General features: G+C 46.7%; 6 protein-coding genes across 6 annotated transcripts; 3 read left to right on the top strand and 3 right to left on the bottom strand.

Annotated features, from left to right (window-relative positions):
* Positions 1–5,473: 5,473 nt before the first annotated feature.
* On the top strand, positions 5,474–6,394 carry BDV38DRAFT_256595 (uncharacterized protein). The gene has a single exon (XM_032055530.1). It carries the CDS (start codon positions 5,575–5,577, stop codon positions 5,740–5,742), a length of 168 nt encoding a protein of 55 aa, XP_031910130.1. The 5' UTR covers positions 5,474–5,574; the 3' UTR covers positions 5,743–6,394.
* Positions 6,395–8,750: 2,356 nt separating this feature from the next.
* On the top strand, positions 8,751–9,979 carry BDV38DRAFT_171021 (uncharacterized protein). Its single transcript, XM_032051945.1, has one exon. It carries the CDS (start codon positions 8,907–8,909, stop codon positions 9,678–9,680), a length of 774 nt encoding a protein of 257 aa, XP_031910129.1. The 5' UTR covers positions 8,751–8,906; the 3' UTR covers positions 9,681–9,979.
* A 227-nt stretch (positions 9,980–10,206) lies between these two features.
* Positions 10,207–11,695, bottom strand: rpn8 (proteasome regulatory particle lid subunit RPN8). The gene is made up of 3 exons (XM_032051946.1): positions 11,340–11,695; positions 10,990–11,261; positions 10,207–10,887 (listed from the first exon to the last, which is right to left on the bottom strand). Exons 1-3 carry the CDS (start codon positions 11,521–11,523, stop codon positions 10,279–10,281), a joined length of 1,065 nt encoding a protein of 354 aa, XP_031910128.1. The 5' UTR covers positions 11,524–11,695; the 3' UTR covers positions 10,207–10,278.
* Positions 11,696–12,212: 517 nt separating this feature from the next.
* On the top strand, positions 12,213–13,236 carry adk1 (adenylate kinase ADK1; the record flags this gene model as incomplete). Its single annotated transcript, XM_032060630.1, has 4 exons — positions 12,213–12,372; positions 12,449–12,501; positions 12,573–12,727; positions 12,825–13,236. The coding sequence occupies 4 exons, from the start codon at positions 12,213–12,215 to the stop codon at positions 13,234–13,236; spliced, it is 780 nt and encodes a 259-aa protein (XP_031910127.1).
* Positions 13,237–13,545: 309 nt separating this feature from the next.
* BDV38DRAFT_256583 (Gfo/Idh/MocA family protein) lies at positions 13,546–15,145 on the bottom strand. Its single transcript, XM_032055529.1, has 4 exons — positions 14,993–15,145; positions 14,907–14,927; positions 14,290–14,820; positions 13,546–14,175 (listed from the first exon to the last, which is right to left on the bottom strand). The coding sequence occupies exons 1-4, from the start codon at positions 15,024–15,026 to the stop codon at positions 13,607–13,609; spliced, it is 1,155 nt and encodes a 384-aa protein (XP_031910126.1). The 5' UTR covers positions 15,027–15,145; the 3' UTR covers positions 13,546–13,606.
* Positions 15,146–15,583: 438 nt separating this feature from the next.
* On the bottom strand, positions 15,584–17,930 carry BDV38DRAFT_295562 (putative mRNA cleavage factor complex component Pcf11; the record flags this gene model as incomplete). The annotated part of the gene is made up of 6 exons (XM_032062724.1): positions 15,584–15,678; positions 15,739–16,107; positions 16,166–16,361; positions 16,413–17,131; positions 17,200–17,652; positions 17,763–17,930. 6 exons carry the CDS (start codon positions 17,928–17,930, stop codon positions 15,628–15,630), a joined length of 1,956 nt encoding a protein of 651 aa, XP_031910125.1. The 3' UTR covers positions 15,584–15,627.
* Between the last annotated feature and the right edge of the window lie 402 nt (positions 17,931–18,332).

The raw sequence follows: 18,332 nt of genomic DNA, 5'->3' as shown, positions 1-18,332 counted from the left end.
AAAAAAAAAAAAAAAAAAAAGGCATTAAGGCCTGAGCCACTTGCACAACCGGGAACCCCGGTATACAACCCGAAAGTTAGGGTAATTCATAGAAGTCAAAAAGTGGGGAGAGTAAGAAGGGATAAGGACATTAAAAAAAAGGCCGAAACAAGAAATAAGAATAGAAAAAATACCACATGAACGATAAGAAATAGGCAGTGACACAGAGAGAGAGGCCATCTCCTCCGGTACCTACCTTGGGGTTGGGTGGACCCGGGAGGGAGCCTGAAGGTACACAGTACGTAGTAATAAAATGAAAATAATACAAACTCCCGACAAAGTACTCCATAGCTACGAAGAACATGGTTCCTCCCTGTGGAGACTAGCATCATCCTGAACCGGGTATGAATAGTTTTGGAAGCTCTAACCAAAACAAAAACACGAGCATCTATGGGTCGCGTAACGACGACGGCGTCAAATCCTAAAAGCATCTCTTGACAAGGACTTAAATTCTTTCATTTGCTCATACTGGAAACACCATCATGAATATACGGTTTCGTCATCCAGCAATAGAGATAGTTCTTTTTAAATGTATTTTTTTTTAAAAAAAATAGTATTCCCCATGCAAATTTTCGGATACTATGAACCCAGAAAACCACCATTACTCACTTCTTCTTCTTTCTTTCTTTTTTCAAAAAGAAGAGGGGGTAGGAAAAAATCTTTATTTTTGGTACTCTTTAGGTTTTGCATCTCAATTTAATTAAGCCTCCGCTTCAGGTTCTTCTCCCGTTTTCCCTGTTTTGGTTGGTTCATTCACAATCAATTTAGATTTCCGAGTCCCAACGGCTGTGGACTGCCTGTCCAATTAGTGCCGGACCATGGCGATGGATCCTGTCAACGGCGAACGAACTCCAACCCGAAAAGGTAAGTATCAGCCAAAGGCAATGTCACTAGTCCGACACTACTGGGATCCGGGGTCCTGCTAGCACCCGTTCGCCTCGTCCAACTTTCTGCATCTCATTCCTGACTTCACCGACCTTATGAGGGCAATCAACGTTTCACTGAAAATGGCTGTGTCTGGAGTATGTCTACTATTAGGTCTATAACTTTCTAGCTTGTTGACTGAACTATTTTTTTTAATGATATTCTGGGTTAGGTATCCATCCCAACACGTGATATGCATCATTCCTGAGCCCATCATTGACTGAATTCTCCCTTTGAAGCTTGACTAGGCGGTCATGTAAGGTGGAAATCCATGTATATATACATATTTTGAAACTCCTTACGGTACCCAACCTGAAGGGAAGCGATGAATCCACAAGCTTTTGTTGCCTTCACCCAGTCCTCGACCTGGCGCCAAACCATCTGTCTCTTTTCCGTGGTTTGAATGGTGGATCATCTTGACTCTTAAGGCGGGTTTCCTGTTTTCAGAAGTGAATGTTCCCTCGCTCTCCCCACCCCCCACTTCTGCTCCAATTTCCTTCGAATGGCGGCCTTTACTGTGTCTGAGGTGAGATGATACCACTGGGTTTGTTGACATGGTAAATACTTACCTTGTCCTAGACTTATGGCCGTCAGCCATTTAAAGTGAACAAGGCTGTGGATGCTGATGCATGTTGCATATTGTTACCCGTTTAGTGTGCATAGGCAAGGATTACATACAACGTCTCGACAGCATGCAGCCATAGAGAAGCTTCGTAGTGTCTCAATACTTTCTTTCGACACAACAAGAGTCTGTCAGCAGAGTATGCAGCACTATTCATTACACTGTATTGTACGCCTCACGGCTTGAGGCCTGCCGCCTTGTCATACACAACTTCAGTTTCAGTGTATCCTTGGGCCAATTAAGGTAGATAGGACTGTCTCAAAACCGGGTCTATTCGGTTGAGCGCAGTGACTCTTCTCACGTGCTGTGAGCCTTAATCATTTCAGAACAGTTACCTCCTCTCTCTGTAATATCAAGGGGAGAGGCAGGACTCCAAATTCTAACATCTTGTTCAACCCATTCGGGTGACTGACGGCCTCACGAACTCCAGGTCTCAATAATTTCCAGTTAAATTGGGTCTGTTGATCTCTCGGCCTGGAACCGCAAAATAGTAAATAGGCTATGGATCCAGACTCACTAATTTACGTTATCGCCAAAGACGCGTCGTCGTCCTTTAGTTCTATACATAGGTTGGGTCCGTAGGTGCACTGCAGAGTACTAGGACATTTCCTTTCCATATATGCGGATAGCATCGCTTCAACTCATAATCTGGTGCAGTTTCTTGGTATTGCCATCTAGGCGTAGAGGGGTCAAGTATAAGTGCCAGTTTGGTGAACTTCATCCTTCGGTTGATTTACACATTGCATGGTGTTGGTGAGAGTTTTCTTTTTTCTTTCCCATTCCCCTACCCGCACTGTCCGTAGATTCATAAGTATCATTGTAAGTTACAGTGGGTAATAAGATCATGATAATAATGTGCGGAGTACCTGGATCACGGGTTGACTTCGAACGACGGGGCCGCGGGAACAAGGGGTTTCCCGTAAGCAGCTGCAAGCCCTGCAAGATTGATTACCTAGGGATTAGTGGGGCCGAAACGGTGGCTTTTGAGTATTGACAAAAAGGAGATGAGCAGTGGATATTGATGGGGAACTTGGCAGTATCGACTCAAGCTCCCACTCGTCGACAAGCCAGCGGGTTTGCCATGTCAGTTGAGTAATAAAACAGAGGACATACTCCGTAAGCTGTCGTTATACACTCCACAATTCCAGGGCAAAGAGACATCTCATTGGGTTTTATGAAAGACGCGGATGGTCTTTTTCCCTTTCTTTTTCCGTCCCATTTTTCTTTTTGCGGTTAAAGGCTGTCCACCGCCTCGTTGGAACGAAATTTGTACCTTTGAGGGCCCTTTTTTTTGTATTTCCATTTTATCCATGTCCCCACCCACCCACTTCCTTTTCATCTCTCTTCCATACTAATTGCTTTCAATTCGTGATTTGCCTAACCGAAGCTTGAACTACGATTCTGGTCAAATTACTCCGTACACTCGGAAACTACTTCATTCAATTCAGACTGCATAGCTATGCCAACAGATAGGGACTAGTTTAGCTAGCCATGGAACCTAATTCCAATCTCAATAGCCTGCAAAAGTTCGTTCCGCGTCTCAGACGTAGTTTGCGATGACAACTGTAGCCGCTAAACGTCTTCGGGTGATGCAAATTCATGCAGGATAAGAAAGTACAAGTAGGCGGTAAGTCACCGCCAGGTAGATCAATTATTGCCCTGTCCAAAATTCAAACATCATACGATCAAGGCAAACTTCCTGGGAGTAGCATATCATCGCAACGTACCTGGCTAGAACGCTCCCATCCTTCGTATATACTTGTCTTGTAACTGTAATTTTCCTAGGCCTATGAGACGTTCAGTATTCGAATTCACCACCAGTTTTATCACACCTGTAGCTTCATGACACGGACTCGTATGTACCAGTCAGACGTGTATATACTATACGGGATATAGTGATGTGGGTATTCAACTGCGATGACCTGCCGCAGGTCTAGAACATGTGTTCCTGCCGCCCACTTTCTTCCCGTGCGCGGACTTGATCGGGTTTCGAGTATTGAGCTGCTGGATTAGCTCAAGGCTCAATCTACAACAATACCATTATCAATGGGTAGCCATAGTCAACCACACATGACTTCATACGATTGTAATGTCATCAAACAAATGGAGGACCTAACTCGCGCAAGTAGTTGAAGAAATTAAGTAGAGAGGAAAACAGTCATATGCACGAAATAAGCGACAGGTTAGATGGTTCTCCGTACGCCTACGGACCATTCATTTCCTTTGGTCCTGCGGCATCTATCCATCATTAAGTGGGCTTTGATCCCCTCACGTTCAAGCCGAGATTAGGGTACATGATATACATAGAATAGACATACGTTTGAAACTCGTTCCGTCTCTGTGGTAAAATAAATGAAAGGCGCACGCTGCACTCTTACGACAGACAGAATGTTCAACAACGAAGGCGAAAATCTCCGGCAAAACTATTGGCGCTTATCAAGACGGGAAGTGTAATCATAATCATCATAACTATCGAGTGACCATCGGTGAGAGAAATCGCCTTCTTTGGAAGGAGACAGATGGATGGATATCATCATTGACGTTCTCTTTTCCCTTTTTTTGTTTTGTTTATTTTAAGCGGCGAGTATTGGTTCGGATTTTCAAACTTGGGGAACAGACAGACAAACATAACTGGCTCCTGCGTGGTGGATTCGGACAGGGATGCTACTGCTTGAGCTGTTCCCGGCACGCAATGATCGTCAACAAAAATGTCCGACAGCCCCACATTTTTTCCCTTTCCTCTTTTCGTTGGCTTTTCCTTTCCTCTCTTTACCCACTAGTATCGGATGCAGTTGTCTCACACACACACACACACACACACACAAAGAGAGAGAGAGAGAGAATTGTACTCTCTTTTGCTTCATTTTTTTTTCCCTTCCCATTCTTTCCTCTGGTTCTTTTATTGATTGATTGATTTTTGGCCTTTGAAACTTGGGATTTGGTTTGCTTATGAAGAACAAGTAGTTTTAGGTAGGACTACTCTGTAGAAGTACCTCGTACAGATAAGATACCAAGTGTCTTCTGTGCACTTCCCATTTTCAACTACCGAACCATTTCGATCACAAGGACCCATCCCCAATATGTGGTTGTGTCCTCTTTATGATGATCGTCGTTGTTACTATCATAATCAGCAACGTTTTCTACTGAGTAGTGAGTAGTAAGTACACCACCAACTTGGCCCAGCCTATCGATTCCACTCAGTCATTCGCTTGTTGAGTCTCTACAAAGTAGCCAATCCTTAACTCATACAGAATCTGCGGATTAGCTTTGGAATGGCCAGTGGGGTTATAATACGTACTAAAACAGAGATCAATACCGGAAAGGGGCAATTTAAGAGGATGGATTCCATGAAAATATGAAACGCACTGGATCGTCATTTGGTGGCAAAGCTGAAAGGTGTGCTTGTTGTTATGGGTGTAAACGGTTGACATTCGCCGCTGCCCAACAAAGGGTGGATCTGCGCGTTAGCTAGGGCCTAGATTTGTTAAGAAGTGCGAGACTTAGGGGAATTATGGGGGAAGGCAACGCCAGCTTTCGGTTTGAGGCCCATATCTTGAAGTTCCAACGATATGGTTGGCCCATGAGATGCGTGATGGAGCTCCGTGTGGGCTTGGATGGAGTTTCTGAGAGAGGAACTCAGCTGTCACCTTCCAGATATGGGACAATTTTGGGGCGCTCATGAATCCGATTCTGGTCCGATTTGTTAACTACTGCCCTCGACTTTCTTTTTCTACTTCTTATCCAATTCCTTCCCACACCCACCCCCCCCCCCCCCCCCCCCCCCCCCCCCCCCACCCCCCCCCCCCCCCCCCCCCCCCCCCCCCCCCCCCCCCCCCCCCCCCCCCCCCCCCCCCCCCCCCCCCCCCCCCCCCCCCCCCCCCCCCCCCCCCCCCCCCTTCTCTTGCCAGGCTCTTTGTCTCTATATGTGAGCTATCGATCAAGTGCCGCCAATATAGTTCTCTGCATCGGTGATATATTTAGTTCTCAACATGCTTATGAATCGAGTCGATCGCTCTAATATTATCGACTTGATACTTCCAAAATTAACCATTCAACTTTCTCAGTCTAAGAATAGACGGTGCTGTGGTGAGCTGTTATCCTCAGGCTTAGAGCAAAGGTTTATTGATCTTTTCTTTTCTTTTCTTTGCTCCCGCTAGGGAGTGCAGGTGCACGGTTCCCTGAAGAAGAGCAAAAAAGATAAACAAGAATTCTCGAGATAGCCTGATGTCGGCGTTGCTGTCGATGGATTTGACTTGGAACACGATAATACTAGTCGCGTGTGTGAACTAACTGGTTAGATGAAAAGGATGGATGGATGCACCTCTCGACCAGTAAGTACTTATGTACATACATTGACCGCGAACCATAAACGACGCAGAGTATGAGGACATGACTTGCCAAGAATTGTTTCATTGGGGTATCTGCGTTAGAGGAACCCCTTCTTAGAAATATTTTAGTCTTCCAACCAATCCCATTTCATTCGGCCAGAAGGGACGGGCTGTTATTTGTCTCATCAAGTTCTCGACTGGGCGAAATCAGGCCATCGAAGCTACTAGCAGGAAAGGTATGATTGAATTACCGTAATTAATCTTACTGAGGGGTCAAAGTAGAGAAGGGATCAAGAGATCCACAGGTGATGACTCGATGTGGGGGGAAGCGCTTGACTTACGGAATAAATTAATCTGGTAAATTATGATTGTGTGTTCATGGTTGTACTAGTGGCAATTATCTTTATTCTGGATGGATCTCTCATTTCTCGTCTGGAAATCAGAGATTTAGCTGCAATAAATGGTACCCGAGAAGTCTTGGCTAAGGGGCTAGGTCTAGACAAATTGATATGTGCAGTTTCAGATAGATGCCTGTACTTAAGTATACATCATCAGTTTCATTTCAACTCTTTGGGGCGGATTCATTCAACAGGTAAGATCAGCTACACTCACTATTTGCCGAAATCTCCTTGAGAAACAGGAGTAATTATATTATAAATCAATCGTATTTTATCTGGCCTTCAAAATATATTCTATCCTTATACTTATCGCTCGGTTCTGGAATCAGTCCTTCATCTAGAAGACGACCATGTACATTGGACTAGAGATCCTGACAGTGCCTGTACATCATGAGTATGAGTTCGTGAATCCGATTAGATCTCTTGCAATATCAGACTCTAGATTTGGTCAATAACAAAACAGAATACATTACCCACTTCTCAGCAGCGCTCTTGTTATCATCCCCATCCTCATCCTCGTTATCCTGGATGTGCAATTGCCAAAACAATAGTGGGGCGATGAGAGAATGTCAAAACTCAGCCATTATATCTAGGGGGCATCGTTAGGCAGATAGTAGCTCTCATCTAATTAAGAAGATAGATTATTCTCTGTGGGTTATAGAATGCATAGGTGTATTAGCAATTATTGCGTTGGGCCTACCGTTGATTTGACAGTTAGTTATTACTTGCTGTATACGAACACCTTGGGATATCCATGAAAATGTCTAGCATACCACCATATCTTGCTTTTTAGATGAGATTGCAGTACCTACTACAATCTACTTCCCTATTGAGTTGATATAAACCAGCCATATAACATGTATGGAATGAAACATATCGCTAGAATATTTCCGATGGGTTTTATGGAATCTGTCCGCCTCGATGAGTACAGTACCTCGATTAACAGGCAGGCCTCTCTATTGTATGGCCGATCAGGAGCTATAGCTGTCTGTTGTTCAAATTTTGTGGTTTCAATGTATAGCACAAAGAATCGCCTCGTATCGGTACACAAGGGAAAGAAGAAGAAGAGGGAAACCATGGCGTATACAACAATGACCTCAGTGACCCCTGTCTTGCCAGGACTTCTATCTTTCTTTTCCAGAAGTCTTGACCCCAAATTGAGATATGATAACCCCCCCCCAATCCATACGCCGTAAAATGGGGATATACTATTGAAGAAGTGACATACAAGGGTGTAATTTCAATAAAAAGTTACCTAGTGCAACTATCCGATGATTTCCAGTTATGCGTATTTTTGTTGTATTACTACATCTGCTGCTCATCACATACCTTATTGGTGTGTATCCTGATATTCGAACCCGTCATTTCAATCTCTATTAAGCAAAATTCAAAACATAGGACCAACCGAAGACGCAACAAGTAAACGGCAAAGATAACGCAGCAAAGGGCACAGATATGAGCCTACGGGTGATTAAGAGCTAAACTGAAGAAGACAAGAAAAAACCCGCGGTAAAGCTTGACCCCCGTCACACGCCTTGGTAACCTTTCAAGTCATTCCATACCCTGAATTGCCTCAGCTGCCTGGGATAGAACCTGTACGACAGCGAATGAACCTGGAGGACTTAAAGGACCTAGGCTTCCTTCATTACCGCAATTCTACCTTATTGGTTATGTTACACCCCGTCATATATACTGCGGATTCGCTTCAATGAATGATCTTGTCCAGGCGAACCTTCTTGCTTATTTGCTGCTTCGGTAGACTTGCTATAACTCACTGACTGGTCCGAGAACCGCCGTATCTCCCAGGAAAGGATACCCTCCCTTTCCATCCTGTCCATCAGTTCTAGCTTTGCCAGAGCCCTATGAGAGACATAGAAATGCAATAATGAGCCTGACGGGAACCATCGATGTCGAGAGAATTGATCACGAATGTATAACCGGGCAGTAACTATTACTACTCTAAAACTCTAATTTACTGGGGGACCCAGAACGAGAGTTCAAAACAAGATGACCTCTATGTTCGTAGCCATCGACGAGAAAGGTGAAGGGTGTATAAGTCCACAGCTGCTAAGTATACAATACCCCCAAGCTATTAATTAGAAAGGATCTCAGAGAGAAAAGGATGACAACGAAAGCTCAGGACGCGGTGTCAAGGAATGTTATTATTAAACACTCCGAACTCCAGCTATAGTCGATAAAAAGCCCTTTGCAACGGGCAGCAATTATTCATTCTCAAAAATTGAAGGCCGATGGTCCCATATAACAAGGCTGCACTGCACGGTAGGTTTGTTTAGGACTTTAAGTTTCCCTTGGTGGTTTTGGTATGCTGTTCTTTACTTTTCTCATGAGTTCAGCATCTTGAATTGGTTAGCTCAGTCCTGGCTTCTCTCTCTCTCCCTCCCTCCCTCCCTCTCTCTCTCTCTTTTTCTATATATTTCTTTTCATTCTTCCCTGCAGAGTTCTTAACTCCTAGCAGCCAATTACCGCCATAGTATATTGTGATTCTGAGAAAATTGATCTGAACCGGGATCCGGCATTCCTCTGGAACGAATAACCCACCGGCATTATCAGATCCTAACCAGTCGTTCTAAGCGAATGGAGACCCTAAACCCGCCGGATAATGCTTTACCTTCAACTACACGCTTCATTGAGCATTTGATCTCGCAGCTCTCGGAACGTACCGCTAACCCAGAAGATGAGGTCAACCCTGAACGCCAGCGTCCGTTCTCCGCCTTCTCAGCAGGCCACGCAGCAAACGTGAAACAACTGATGCTGACTCTCCACTGTTTTTTCCCAAATGAACTTCTACTTGCTCTGGATATACTGGACCGAGGCCTAGTTAGGCGCTTCATGAACGAGGACTGTTGCATTCGGAGCCCCGACACTTCCGAGCCAATAAGCCCCAGCGAGTCAACACTGAATGGGAGGCGTCCTCCACTCGAAGACTTGTTCTTCGTCATTTCAATGTCTACAGCTACCAGTCCTTCACCTGGGGAGTCTCTTCCAGTATCTCTTCGTCCTAATGCAGACCAAAAAGGCTACGAAGTTCGACTACAAGCGTGGAATTGCACCTGCCCAACATTCACGTTTGCCGCATTCCGCGACCTAGGTCCAAAGTTGGCCGGGGATGATCCTCCTAGTGGTGATATCTCGCAATCCCACCATGTGCCCGGCATGCATTATTACCCTTTCGGCGGAAGCTTGACTCGGCGGTCCGTGAGGTGGTCGTATCCAGTATGCAAGCATCTCCTTGCTTGTGTATTAGCGGTGCGCTGTCCCGCACTCAGTGGGCCCTCTGCAGACGATCACGATCGAATCGTCATCGGTGCACAGGAGCTGGGAGGTTGGTGTGCTGGTTGGGGCGGATGATCAGCTAGGTCGCATGCATGATAGCAATCCTCATGACATACTGGCCCACCGCCTATCCTCGGTCACTGCGCTATATATTTACATCTTGTTCCGCGAGAGCCGTGTACATACCAGGTGGACATAGACTCGCCGAATAGTCTATATAGATGATGTTCGGCAGACGAATGCAATGCTATGCCGTGGAGTTATGGGATATTGGACAGCATAAAATTTGGGGTCGATCTCGTGCAGAGAGGACCTGGCCTGCTGCTCAGCCGTCTACGTATACAAACCGACCTCAAGCTCACTTTTGGTGGCTGGGTCTGAAACCACGAAGAATTGAAAGCCCAAGATGCACATACATATGCTAATAACTCTCTTTTGTCTCGGTCTCGTTGATTTGGGAGTGGAAGAGAAGGGGCGCGGGGGAGTTTGTGACGAAACTCAACTTTCAACAAAGTGTCATGAGTATTAGGAACCGGCACAAGGCCTCAAGTCGGATTCTTAAAAATCGATTTGATGAAGCCTGATCAGAGTAGCGTTACTGCACTCTACATTTCGATGTCGGGCTAAGTAGCTTTAAATCGTATCACATTGACTCAATAGCCCGGCTAGTATTTTATTGACCCTGCTTGTATCTTTCATTGGATCCATCCAGCTCTTCCTTTTGCTCTCCATTCATGGCCCCGTTCGCCTTCTTCGCCTCCTTTTCGCCCCTAGTAGCATTGGTTTCCTGTTCCCTCTTCAGCTCATTTTCTTCTTGCTGTTGTCGATTCTGAATCTTGTTCTCGATCAAATCATGAAAGGCAGTGATGGCGCGGATCAAACTGCTCAGGTAGATGGCCATTAGTTGATCGTTGGTCTTTATACTCATGGCACGTGCCAGCTCGCTGTTCTCCGACTGCTGTTCCGACCCGCTGAGGCGTGGTGTCACTGGTGGGGTCGATAGGTTGGGAAGGAGGTTGAAGACATCTTGAAGGTTGCCTAGTATGGCATGATTGACGGGTAGCTCATGGTCAAGGACTTTCTGCAGATACTGCCCAATGTCCCGCAGGCGTAGATGAAGGCCTTGCAGGGACTGCAGCTGCGACGTTATGCGAGTGGAGAGGGTACCAACAGCAACGTCCCTAATGTCTCGGAGAAGATGCTCAACACCGATCTCCTCCGCCTCTTCTGCTTCGATTATGGATGGGGTATGAACGAAGGTCTTCGAAGTGGTGGTGCCATCCTGGAAATAGAAGTAGTCATAGTGAGCAGATGACACAAGATCTTCCCCCCCCCCCCAAAAAAAAGAATGTTCACGCTCTAGGTTTTGTGCAAAGCTACTCACATCTTTGATTTCATCCACGGCAAAGTAGGCGTCTGTCGGCACGCCGACCTCCTTTGGTTGGACATCGACAATCACCAGCAGAGGATTGGGTGTGTATCGTTTGAATAGCTCGTTAATTTCTAGGTCAGAGGCCCGTAGCTTCGGGCCCGAGTGATACCATCCAATGAGCTTTTCACGAGCGTTAATCTTCTTGAACATGTCTCTCATCGATTCGACAAAATTATGATCTAAGAACCACACTGAGGGATCCTTTTCATCCTCCTCAAAGGGGACTGAGGGTAAAAGTATTAGCAGGTATGGTATGACAAGTGGAGCAGAGATAGTAACTAATAATCAACAGCGAAACATACCCGCAAAGCTGTTTGATACTCGAACATTTTGACCCGAGTTCTCCCCTAGCAATACTCCAACCACACGTTTGCGAGTTCCCTTGGCCGAGCGACCATAATGATCTGCGACTGAGAGGAGCACTAACGGGGCAACCGTGACGGTTCGCGTGACGAGGGAAAGGGTGTCCGCCGTGGTGGCAGGCATGGCGGAATCAGACGACACGGGAACTAGTTATTAAGTAGATGTGAGATTGAGACAAAAGTCAGACTTATGCGTGATATGGGTGACAAGAAAAGAAAGCCTCGGAGAGCGAAAGTCCTGAGTGGGAAGAAGGAATGATGATGATTAGAGGAAGGCTGATGATGACGGAGGTGAAGCTGAGTGAGCTCCGACCCTGCTTGAGCCACATCAATGAGGCTGATGAGCTCCTAGTTATCCCTGTAGCCACACATTTAACCTTGTTGCCTAAGGCTTCCTACAGACACGTGTCTTCACAATACCCGCTACGGCTTTTGAAACGGAGGGTCACAATTGACTAATTGCAATTTATGCTCGGACTCAGGTTGGATATAAATCAATACATATTGAACTTCAAATTTTCCGACGTGGTTTATTTCACCGATACCCTGGGAATGAAGAAATTCCGGTCAAGCACCGCGAGTACGGCACTTGCCGGCGGATCTTTAAACCTCGGAGAAGCGGGTGCGATACTCCGCCTCCCGTTAACCTCTTTTCATCCCCAACAGACGTCTCCGACCTTTCCATTTACCCGTCATTGCTCCCCATTCCATTCCTAATCCCTATACTATTTCCCACACCGAGTCCGACTTAGGCCTCCCCGGAGAGCACTTCTACAATACTACCCCTTTTACTCTCCGCTTCAAACTATCCCAATGGCTCCTATCACGGAAGAGGCCGTTTCCGGTCTTAAGGATATTATCGGCAAGCTCGAGGCTCGGGTTGAGGAATTGGAGAGCCGTCTAAGCAATGATTCTAAACCGAAGTCTGTTGCAGAACAGATGCGCATGGTTCTGATGGGTCCTCCTGGTGCAGGTATGCTCTATAAATTTTCTATTCCAGATATCTTCGGGTTAAAATGCTTCGGAATTCTGACCCGCCCTTGAACTAGGCAAGGGCACACAGGCACCTGCACTTAAGGACAAGTACTGTGTGTGCCACTTGGTAAGTAGCTGACTGATAGATTGATTGCTGGTATCTATCGAAAGGCTCTGTGACTTATATTTACTGAGTAGGCTACCGGAGATATGTTGCGGTCTCAGGTCGCCAAGAAGACTGAGCTGGGCAAAGAGGCCAAGAAGATCATGGATCAGGGTGGTCTAGTCAGTGATGAGATCATGGTCAACATGATTAAGAGCGAGCTGGACAACAACGCAGAGTGCAAGAACGGGTTCGTATAAGAGACAGACAGAAAGAAAGAAAGAAAGAAAGAAAAAAAAGGGCTTCGAACTTTTTCATCGACACATACTGACTACTTGTCTGCCCAGTTTCATCCTAGATGGCTTCCCTCGTACCGTTGCTCAGGCCGAGCGCTTGGATGATATGCTTGCTGTCCGTCAACAGAAACTCCAGCATGCCGTCGAGCTGCAGATCGATGATGCCTTGTTGGTAGCAAGAATCACTGGACGCCTAGTTCATCCGGCTTCAGGACGCTCCTACCATAAGGTGTTCAATCCGCCTAAAGAGGAAATGAAGGATGATATCACCGGCGAGCCTCTCATTCAGCGATCTGATGACAATGCTGAGACCCTTAAGAAGCGTCTTGGAACATACCATGCCCAAACCGCCCCTGTCGTGGATTATTATAAAAAGACTGGTATCTGGCGGGGAATTGATGCTAGCCAGGAACCGGGTCAAGTGTGGAAGAGCCTCCTCGGCGTTTTCCGGCAGAACAAATAAATGTAATGATTCTCTTTTCTTTCGCTAAGGGGTAAGCGTCCCTCCATCGGGGAGGCCAACAAAAGGTGATAGGGTATAAAGTTTTAAAACAAATGGTCTGCCGCCTTATTTGATCCTTCTGGGGAGATTCTTTTTTTTATACATGGACTTGTATCCTTCGGATATCCGTACCAGGGCTGTTTTCGGCGGAGATTTGGTTTTATGTATAGTAGCTAATCTCGGAACCTAAAATATAAGTTGCTTTAGACGGTCCCTCTCTTTTTCTAATTTAACTCCAGTACATTTTATTTATATAATCGTTAGTACTAAGGATATTTACACACTTCTGAACAAAGGTATGCTTGTTCTCCCACACGATACAGACCGCCTCTTACAGCCGTGTAGGGTAGACTATGGATTCAATGTTTTCAGGATAAACCAATCCACCCTGACGTCTGACCTCATCCATGACCTCCATAATGATGATGCTCTCCTCCCATGGCATGCTATCACTTTCAAGCTTACCATCCCGCAAGCACCGTGCGACCTCGTCCGCCTCCCAGTACATGCCCTTTCCGTCACCAGGGAATGAACATTCCACATCTTTGACTTCCCCCTCACCCTTTGAGACAATCCGGTACCGCTCCGGCCGGAACGCAGGGCCGTATACCTGGATCTCACCTTTGGTGCCCTGAATGCGGACGGAGGGCTGGACGGGCTTGTCGTCGGCATTGGTCGACACTCGGAGATGTGTCATAGCCACTGCCTGCGATTCACCTAGGTGAGGAAGGTTGGACGGGGTGCTGGTGGGGAAAGTAAGTAAAATGGAGGTTGCCTCGTCAGCACCAGTGAGGTGGTAAAGGGACATGTGCGATGAGATTCGTGAGGGTGCCTTGCGCGACTCGCGGGGAAGAGTGTGATACAGAGCCTGAAAGACCCAGGTCAAGGAGTAAATACCCACTGCAAGCTGGAGTCAGTGTGGTGACACTTCGCGATGTGCCGAAAATGACAAGAGCATTGAGCCCATCAAGTGAAGGGTAGATATATGCATACGATTAAGACAGGAAAACTTACAGTCAAGCAACGCCCCGCCAGCCAGATCCTTATTAACCATCCGATGTTCAATACCCCATTTTTCTTCCATGTCATCTCCGAAGCTATTATCCGCCAGCACACGTAGTACCTCACCAAGAATGCCATTCTGAATTAATTCCCGGATCTGTACGCTAAGTGGGAAGTACCGAGTCCAGACGGCTTCCATTAAAAAGAGATTTTTCGTTTTCGCTGTCTCACAGAGAATCTTTGCCTGGGCGGCATTGACAGTGAAAGCTTTTTCACATAGAACATGTTTACCCGCCTCAAAAGCAAGCATGACGTTTTGGAAGTGGTGCGAGTGAGGCGTTGCAACGTATACGACGTCTACATTTGGGTCGGCCACGAGGTCCCCATAGGACTCGTAGGCAGCGCAGGGAGCAGGAATGCCTGTATCCGAGATAAAATCCTCTGCACGGGACTTGGAGGAAGATGATGCAACTGCAACAACTGTGTGGGAGACATCAGATGCACCTCGGACATTAGGATCTCTCAAGAGGTCCCTTACGAAGACTGTTTTAACACATATTCTATTTAGCTGGGTGTTCTTTTTTGTTGGCGGAAGGCGGGGATAGAAAAATGATTGCTTGAGAACGTACCACTTGCAATCCAGCCAGTGGCTATAAAAGTTTCCAAAGGATGCCGTTAGTTATCATCGATTGCTGCTGTGCCAAGGTTCTCTTACCCATGATACCCCACCGAACGTTATGTGGAGCCATGATGTGAGGCGATGTATTATGCTGGATGTATGTTATTGAGGAGTAGATGATGGGAAAATAATACCGAAGAGGGTGTATAGGTAGAGTATTCAACAGCCGATCAGAACATTGGAGGAAAAAGGGTGTAGTGGATTTATAATGGGACGCAATGCAACTGTAGTACTGAGGAGGGTCTATAGCGGAGTAAAGAAACGAGTGCTCCACAATATTTCCGCCGTCATTTGCCCGCGGCCCCGTCGCGGAACCTACAAAATACGGAGGAGAGTACAATACAGTACAGTAGAATACACTATCGGATGGGAAAGATGAACTATATTGATGAGCTATGGTTCGACTTGGGGCTTCAAGTCTAGGCAGGTCCCAGTAAATGTTGGCTACTATGTATATATACAAAACACTCCAATTGTTGGAGCACATGATTGTGAAGATAGATCCGCGACGCCGTACGGACTCTGTCCTAATGCAAAAGAAAGGAAGAAAAGAAAAGAAAAGAAAAGGGGGGAAGTAAATTAGGGGTAAGGAAGATGGGCTCGAGGCACAGATTTCTGATCGGACTAAGTAGACAATGCAAATCCTAGTCCTCTCGACCAGACGATATTCCTTACATTGGCTCCAACTTGACCCGGGCATTTTGGCCAGGGGAATCAGTTCCCTAGCGCACATTGTCAGTCTCTGGAGTCTTCAATTTTCTTTTCACTTCTAGCAAACTCACCTCAGCCTTTCGTTTGCCTAATACGGAGTCTGGAGTTCCAGTACGCCCCGATGGAGTACCCCGGCGTGCTGGCGTGGAACCGTCTTTGGTCACCTCTGCATAGCAACTAGCATGGTACACGCGATTCCCAACCTTGACGGCATCTTGCCATATCCAGTCTTGAACATCCTCCGACCATGTTGACTCGAATTTCTCCTGGCAAATAGGACAGGGAGTATTCCGTAGAGTGGCATCGTTTGGAGCACGTATCCATTGCTTCGGCGGCCCTTTCGTCGCGGAACCACCATCACCTCCATTTACAGCCTCACCGGATGTTTCTGTGTCTACAAGGCCTTCATCATCGCCCACCTCTCGGGATTTGATCCAATCCTACTGAGGGTCAGTCGAACAGCAACTCAAATCCGGTAACTTTGAAGAGAAGACTAACCCGTTCGTCAACATACCAACTGCGGTTTTGAGCTCGCCTGGCCGCCTCTGCCATCCGCTGGTTGGTTCGAAAGTGCCAGTCTAGATGGCGCGCTTTCTTTCCTTTCCCATCCTCTGTTGCGGAAAATCGACGCCCACAAGTCCCACAACGATTGGGCTTTGACTCATAGAGAGTAGCTATGAAGGCGTTTCGTGGTCTGTGACTCATGTCAGAGGCGTCGGGATCATTAAACATAAGCATAACCTACATTTTGATAGACGCCGTGTTCATTTGGACATTAATTTGTACATTCGAAGTATCCGTCACTTGAGGTGTTGGCACAGGAGGTGTAAATCGCACTTGGCCAGGCACAATGAAAGGAAAGACCGAAGCGAGGTTTGAGGAAGGGGTAGCGGACGTTGTTGGAGGTGCCGAAGCAGGGGGTAAAAGGCCCCGTGCTCTCAGCGCTGCAATGAGTGGGTTCTCCGGGGTCAAAGTAATAGTTGGCTGCGATGCCACACTACTAGGTGCTTGTGGCAAGATACTCTGAGCCTGGGGCGGTGGCGTAGGCTGCTGGCGCGCAGTAGTGGATTTGATAAGCTCAGCAAGTGTCCCGGGGTTTAGAAGCTGCTGAAGAGGCTGAGAAATAGCTTGCACAGGAGGCATTGCCATCGATGGTGTTGACACCGCTGGAATAGCAGGGGGTACAGTCGAAGAAACTGAAGTCGGGGGCTTTGGGGAAAGCGCAGAAACCTGATCGCGCACAAGCTTCAATTGCTCCTGAGTAAGTTCCTGGCGTTGCAAGATACCCTGGAGGTCTAGAAGAGCCTTTAACCGTTGCTGTACAGAAGGGTCGAGGGGATTATTCGCGAAATCGCTTCGAGCAGTTGTAATTAAAGTCTCTATATCCCGATTTAAAGCTGAGAGGTCCACATCCTGCTGTTGCTGTTGCTGAAGTTGAGGTGTTGGAGTTGATCGCGGGTCTGCCTGTTGAATGTGTTAAGACACTTCATTGCAATAATCATATGGCAACATTCAAAATGATGACAGCTTACCGATGGAAACCCATGACCGGACCCATTCCTGTGATAAAGCGTAGGCGGGCTTGGATTTGTGGATGGTGGATAACGAGTAGAACCCTGAGCTGTGGCGCTGTTACTTCCCCAGCCTGGGGGTGTCCCAACACGCCCACGAGTAAGGACTTCCTGTTGGCTCCTCGCCTGCTGCTGCTGCAGGGCGGCCGTCCTCGCCTTGATGAGCGCACTTTCGATGCCGCGAGTAACTTCCGGAGGAAAGACTGGCCTCGTATCTAGAGAACCGGGGACCGACTCCTTCCATGTTTTGAGCATTTCGTCCAGTTTTCTGCGAGTTGGCGAGTCGACCAAGGTATAGGCATTCATGAATGTCTGGTACATATTCCGACCCAGAAAAAGTGTGTAGGGCGTCCCTACATTTTTGACAATTGAATCGACTACATACAAGGCGGGCAATTTCTGGGCCGGCGGCGTCTACAGAACAAAGATTAGAAGTTCATCCAGAAAGACTACTGCCGGCAGTGCGCCTTGCAAAATACAACACCAGCAAGTGTATATAATCTGGGAAAGAGTATGCCACCTACTGTTCGAATGTGATTCTCCAATACTCGGGAGATGGCCATGGCATGCTCGGTGTTCTCCTTCGCTATAACCGTTAGATTGCTGATCTGGAACCTGTCGTTTGTTGTTAGATCTTCCAATGAGTTCTTGTAATCCTCAGCGACTTCGTCAGAGGCTAGTCCTGACGACATGATGACAAATACACAGGTGGATGCTGATCTCGAAGGGAGGTATAGGGGATGAGATGAGGCTGGGTGAAGCACTGTATAATTCACGAGTGCCAATTGGTCACACTCAATGCTATTATTCTCTTCTTTTTGGTTCTTCTGTGGCTTTTTTTTCTTCCTTCTCTTCCTTTGTCTCTCCACGTTCTTGTGCTTTGCACAGATCTTGATCAATCTCTCTGTCCCCTCTCTTTCTCCCTGTTTTCTTCTGTTCTTCTTTTCTTTCTTGCTCCTCTTGAATAACCTTCCTTTTCTCTGTTTTTCTTCAAATTTATCGTATATAGGTTTCTTATTCTCCCCTCTGATTTCCAAGAATAACAGTCTCCTGAAAGAGCAAGAGATGGAAAGAGATGTCGAAACTTGTAGAAT

Source organism: Aspergillus pseudotamarii (genome assembly GCF_009193445.1).
Source record: "Aspergillus pseudotamarii strain CBS 117625 unplaced genomic scaffold BDV38scaffold_58, whole genome shotgun sequence".
NCBI lineage: Eukaryota > Fungi > Ascomycota > Eurotiomycetes > Eurotiales > Aspergillaceae > Aspergillus > Aspergillus pseudotamarii.
The sequence above is the reverse complement of the archived record's forward strand: the minus strand, read 5'-3'. Positions and strand labels throughout refer to the sequence as shown.

Coding starts and splice junctions, on each gene's coding strand:
- BDV38DRAFT_256583 (XM_032055529.1), bottom strand. CDS start 15,026: ATGGCTCCACATAACGTTCGGTGGGGTATCATGG. Junction 14,821..14,906: donor CACTGGCTGGATTGCAAGTG/GTACGTTCTCAA, acceptor GTGTTAAAACAG/TCTTCGTAAGGGACCTCTTG. Junction 14,176..14,289: donor TGGCGGGGCGTTGCTTGACT/GTAAGTTTTCCT, acceptor TCCAGCTTGCAG/TGGGTATTTACTCCTTGACC.
- BDV38DRAFT_256595 (XM_032055530.1), top strand. CDS start 5,575: ATGCTTATGAATCGAGTCGATCGCTCTAATATTATCGACTTGATACTT.
- BDV38DRAFT_171021 (XM_032051945.1), top strand. CDS start 8,907: ATGGAGACCCTAAACCCGCCGGATAATGCTTTACCTTCAACTACACGC.
- rpn8 (XM_032051946.1), bottom strand. CDS start 11,523: ATGCCTGCCACCACGGCGGACACCCTTTCCCTCGTCACGCGAACCGTC. Junction 11,262..11,339: donor AGTATCAAACAGCTTTGCGG/GTATGTTTCGCT, acceptor TTTTACCCTCAG/TCCCCTTTGAGGAGGATGAA. Junction 10,888..10,989: donor CCGTGGATGAAATCAAAGAT/GTGAGTAGCTTT, acceptor TTCTATTTCCAG/GATGGCACCACCACTTCGAA.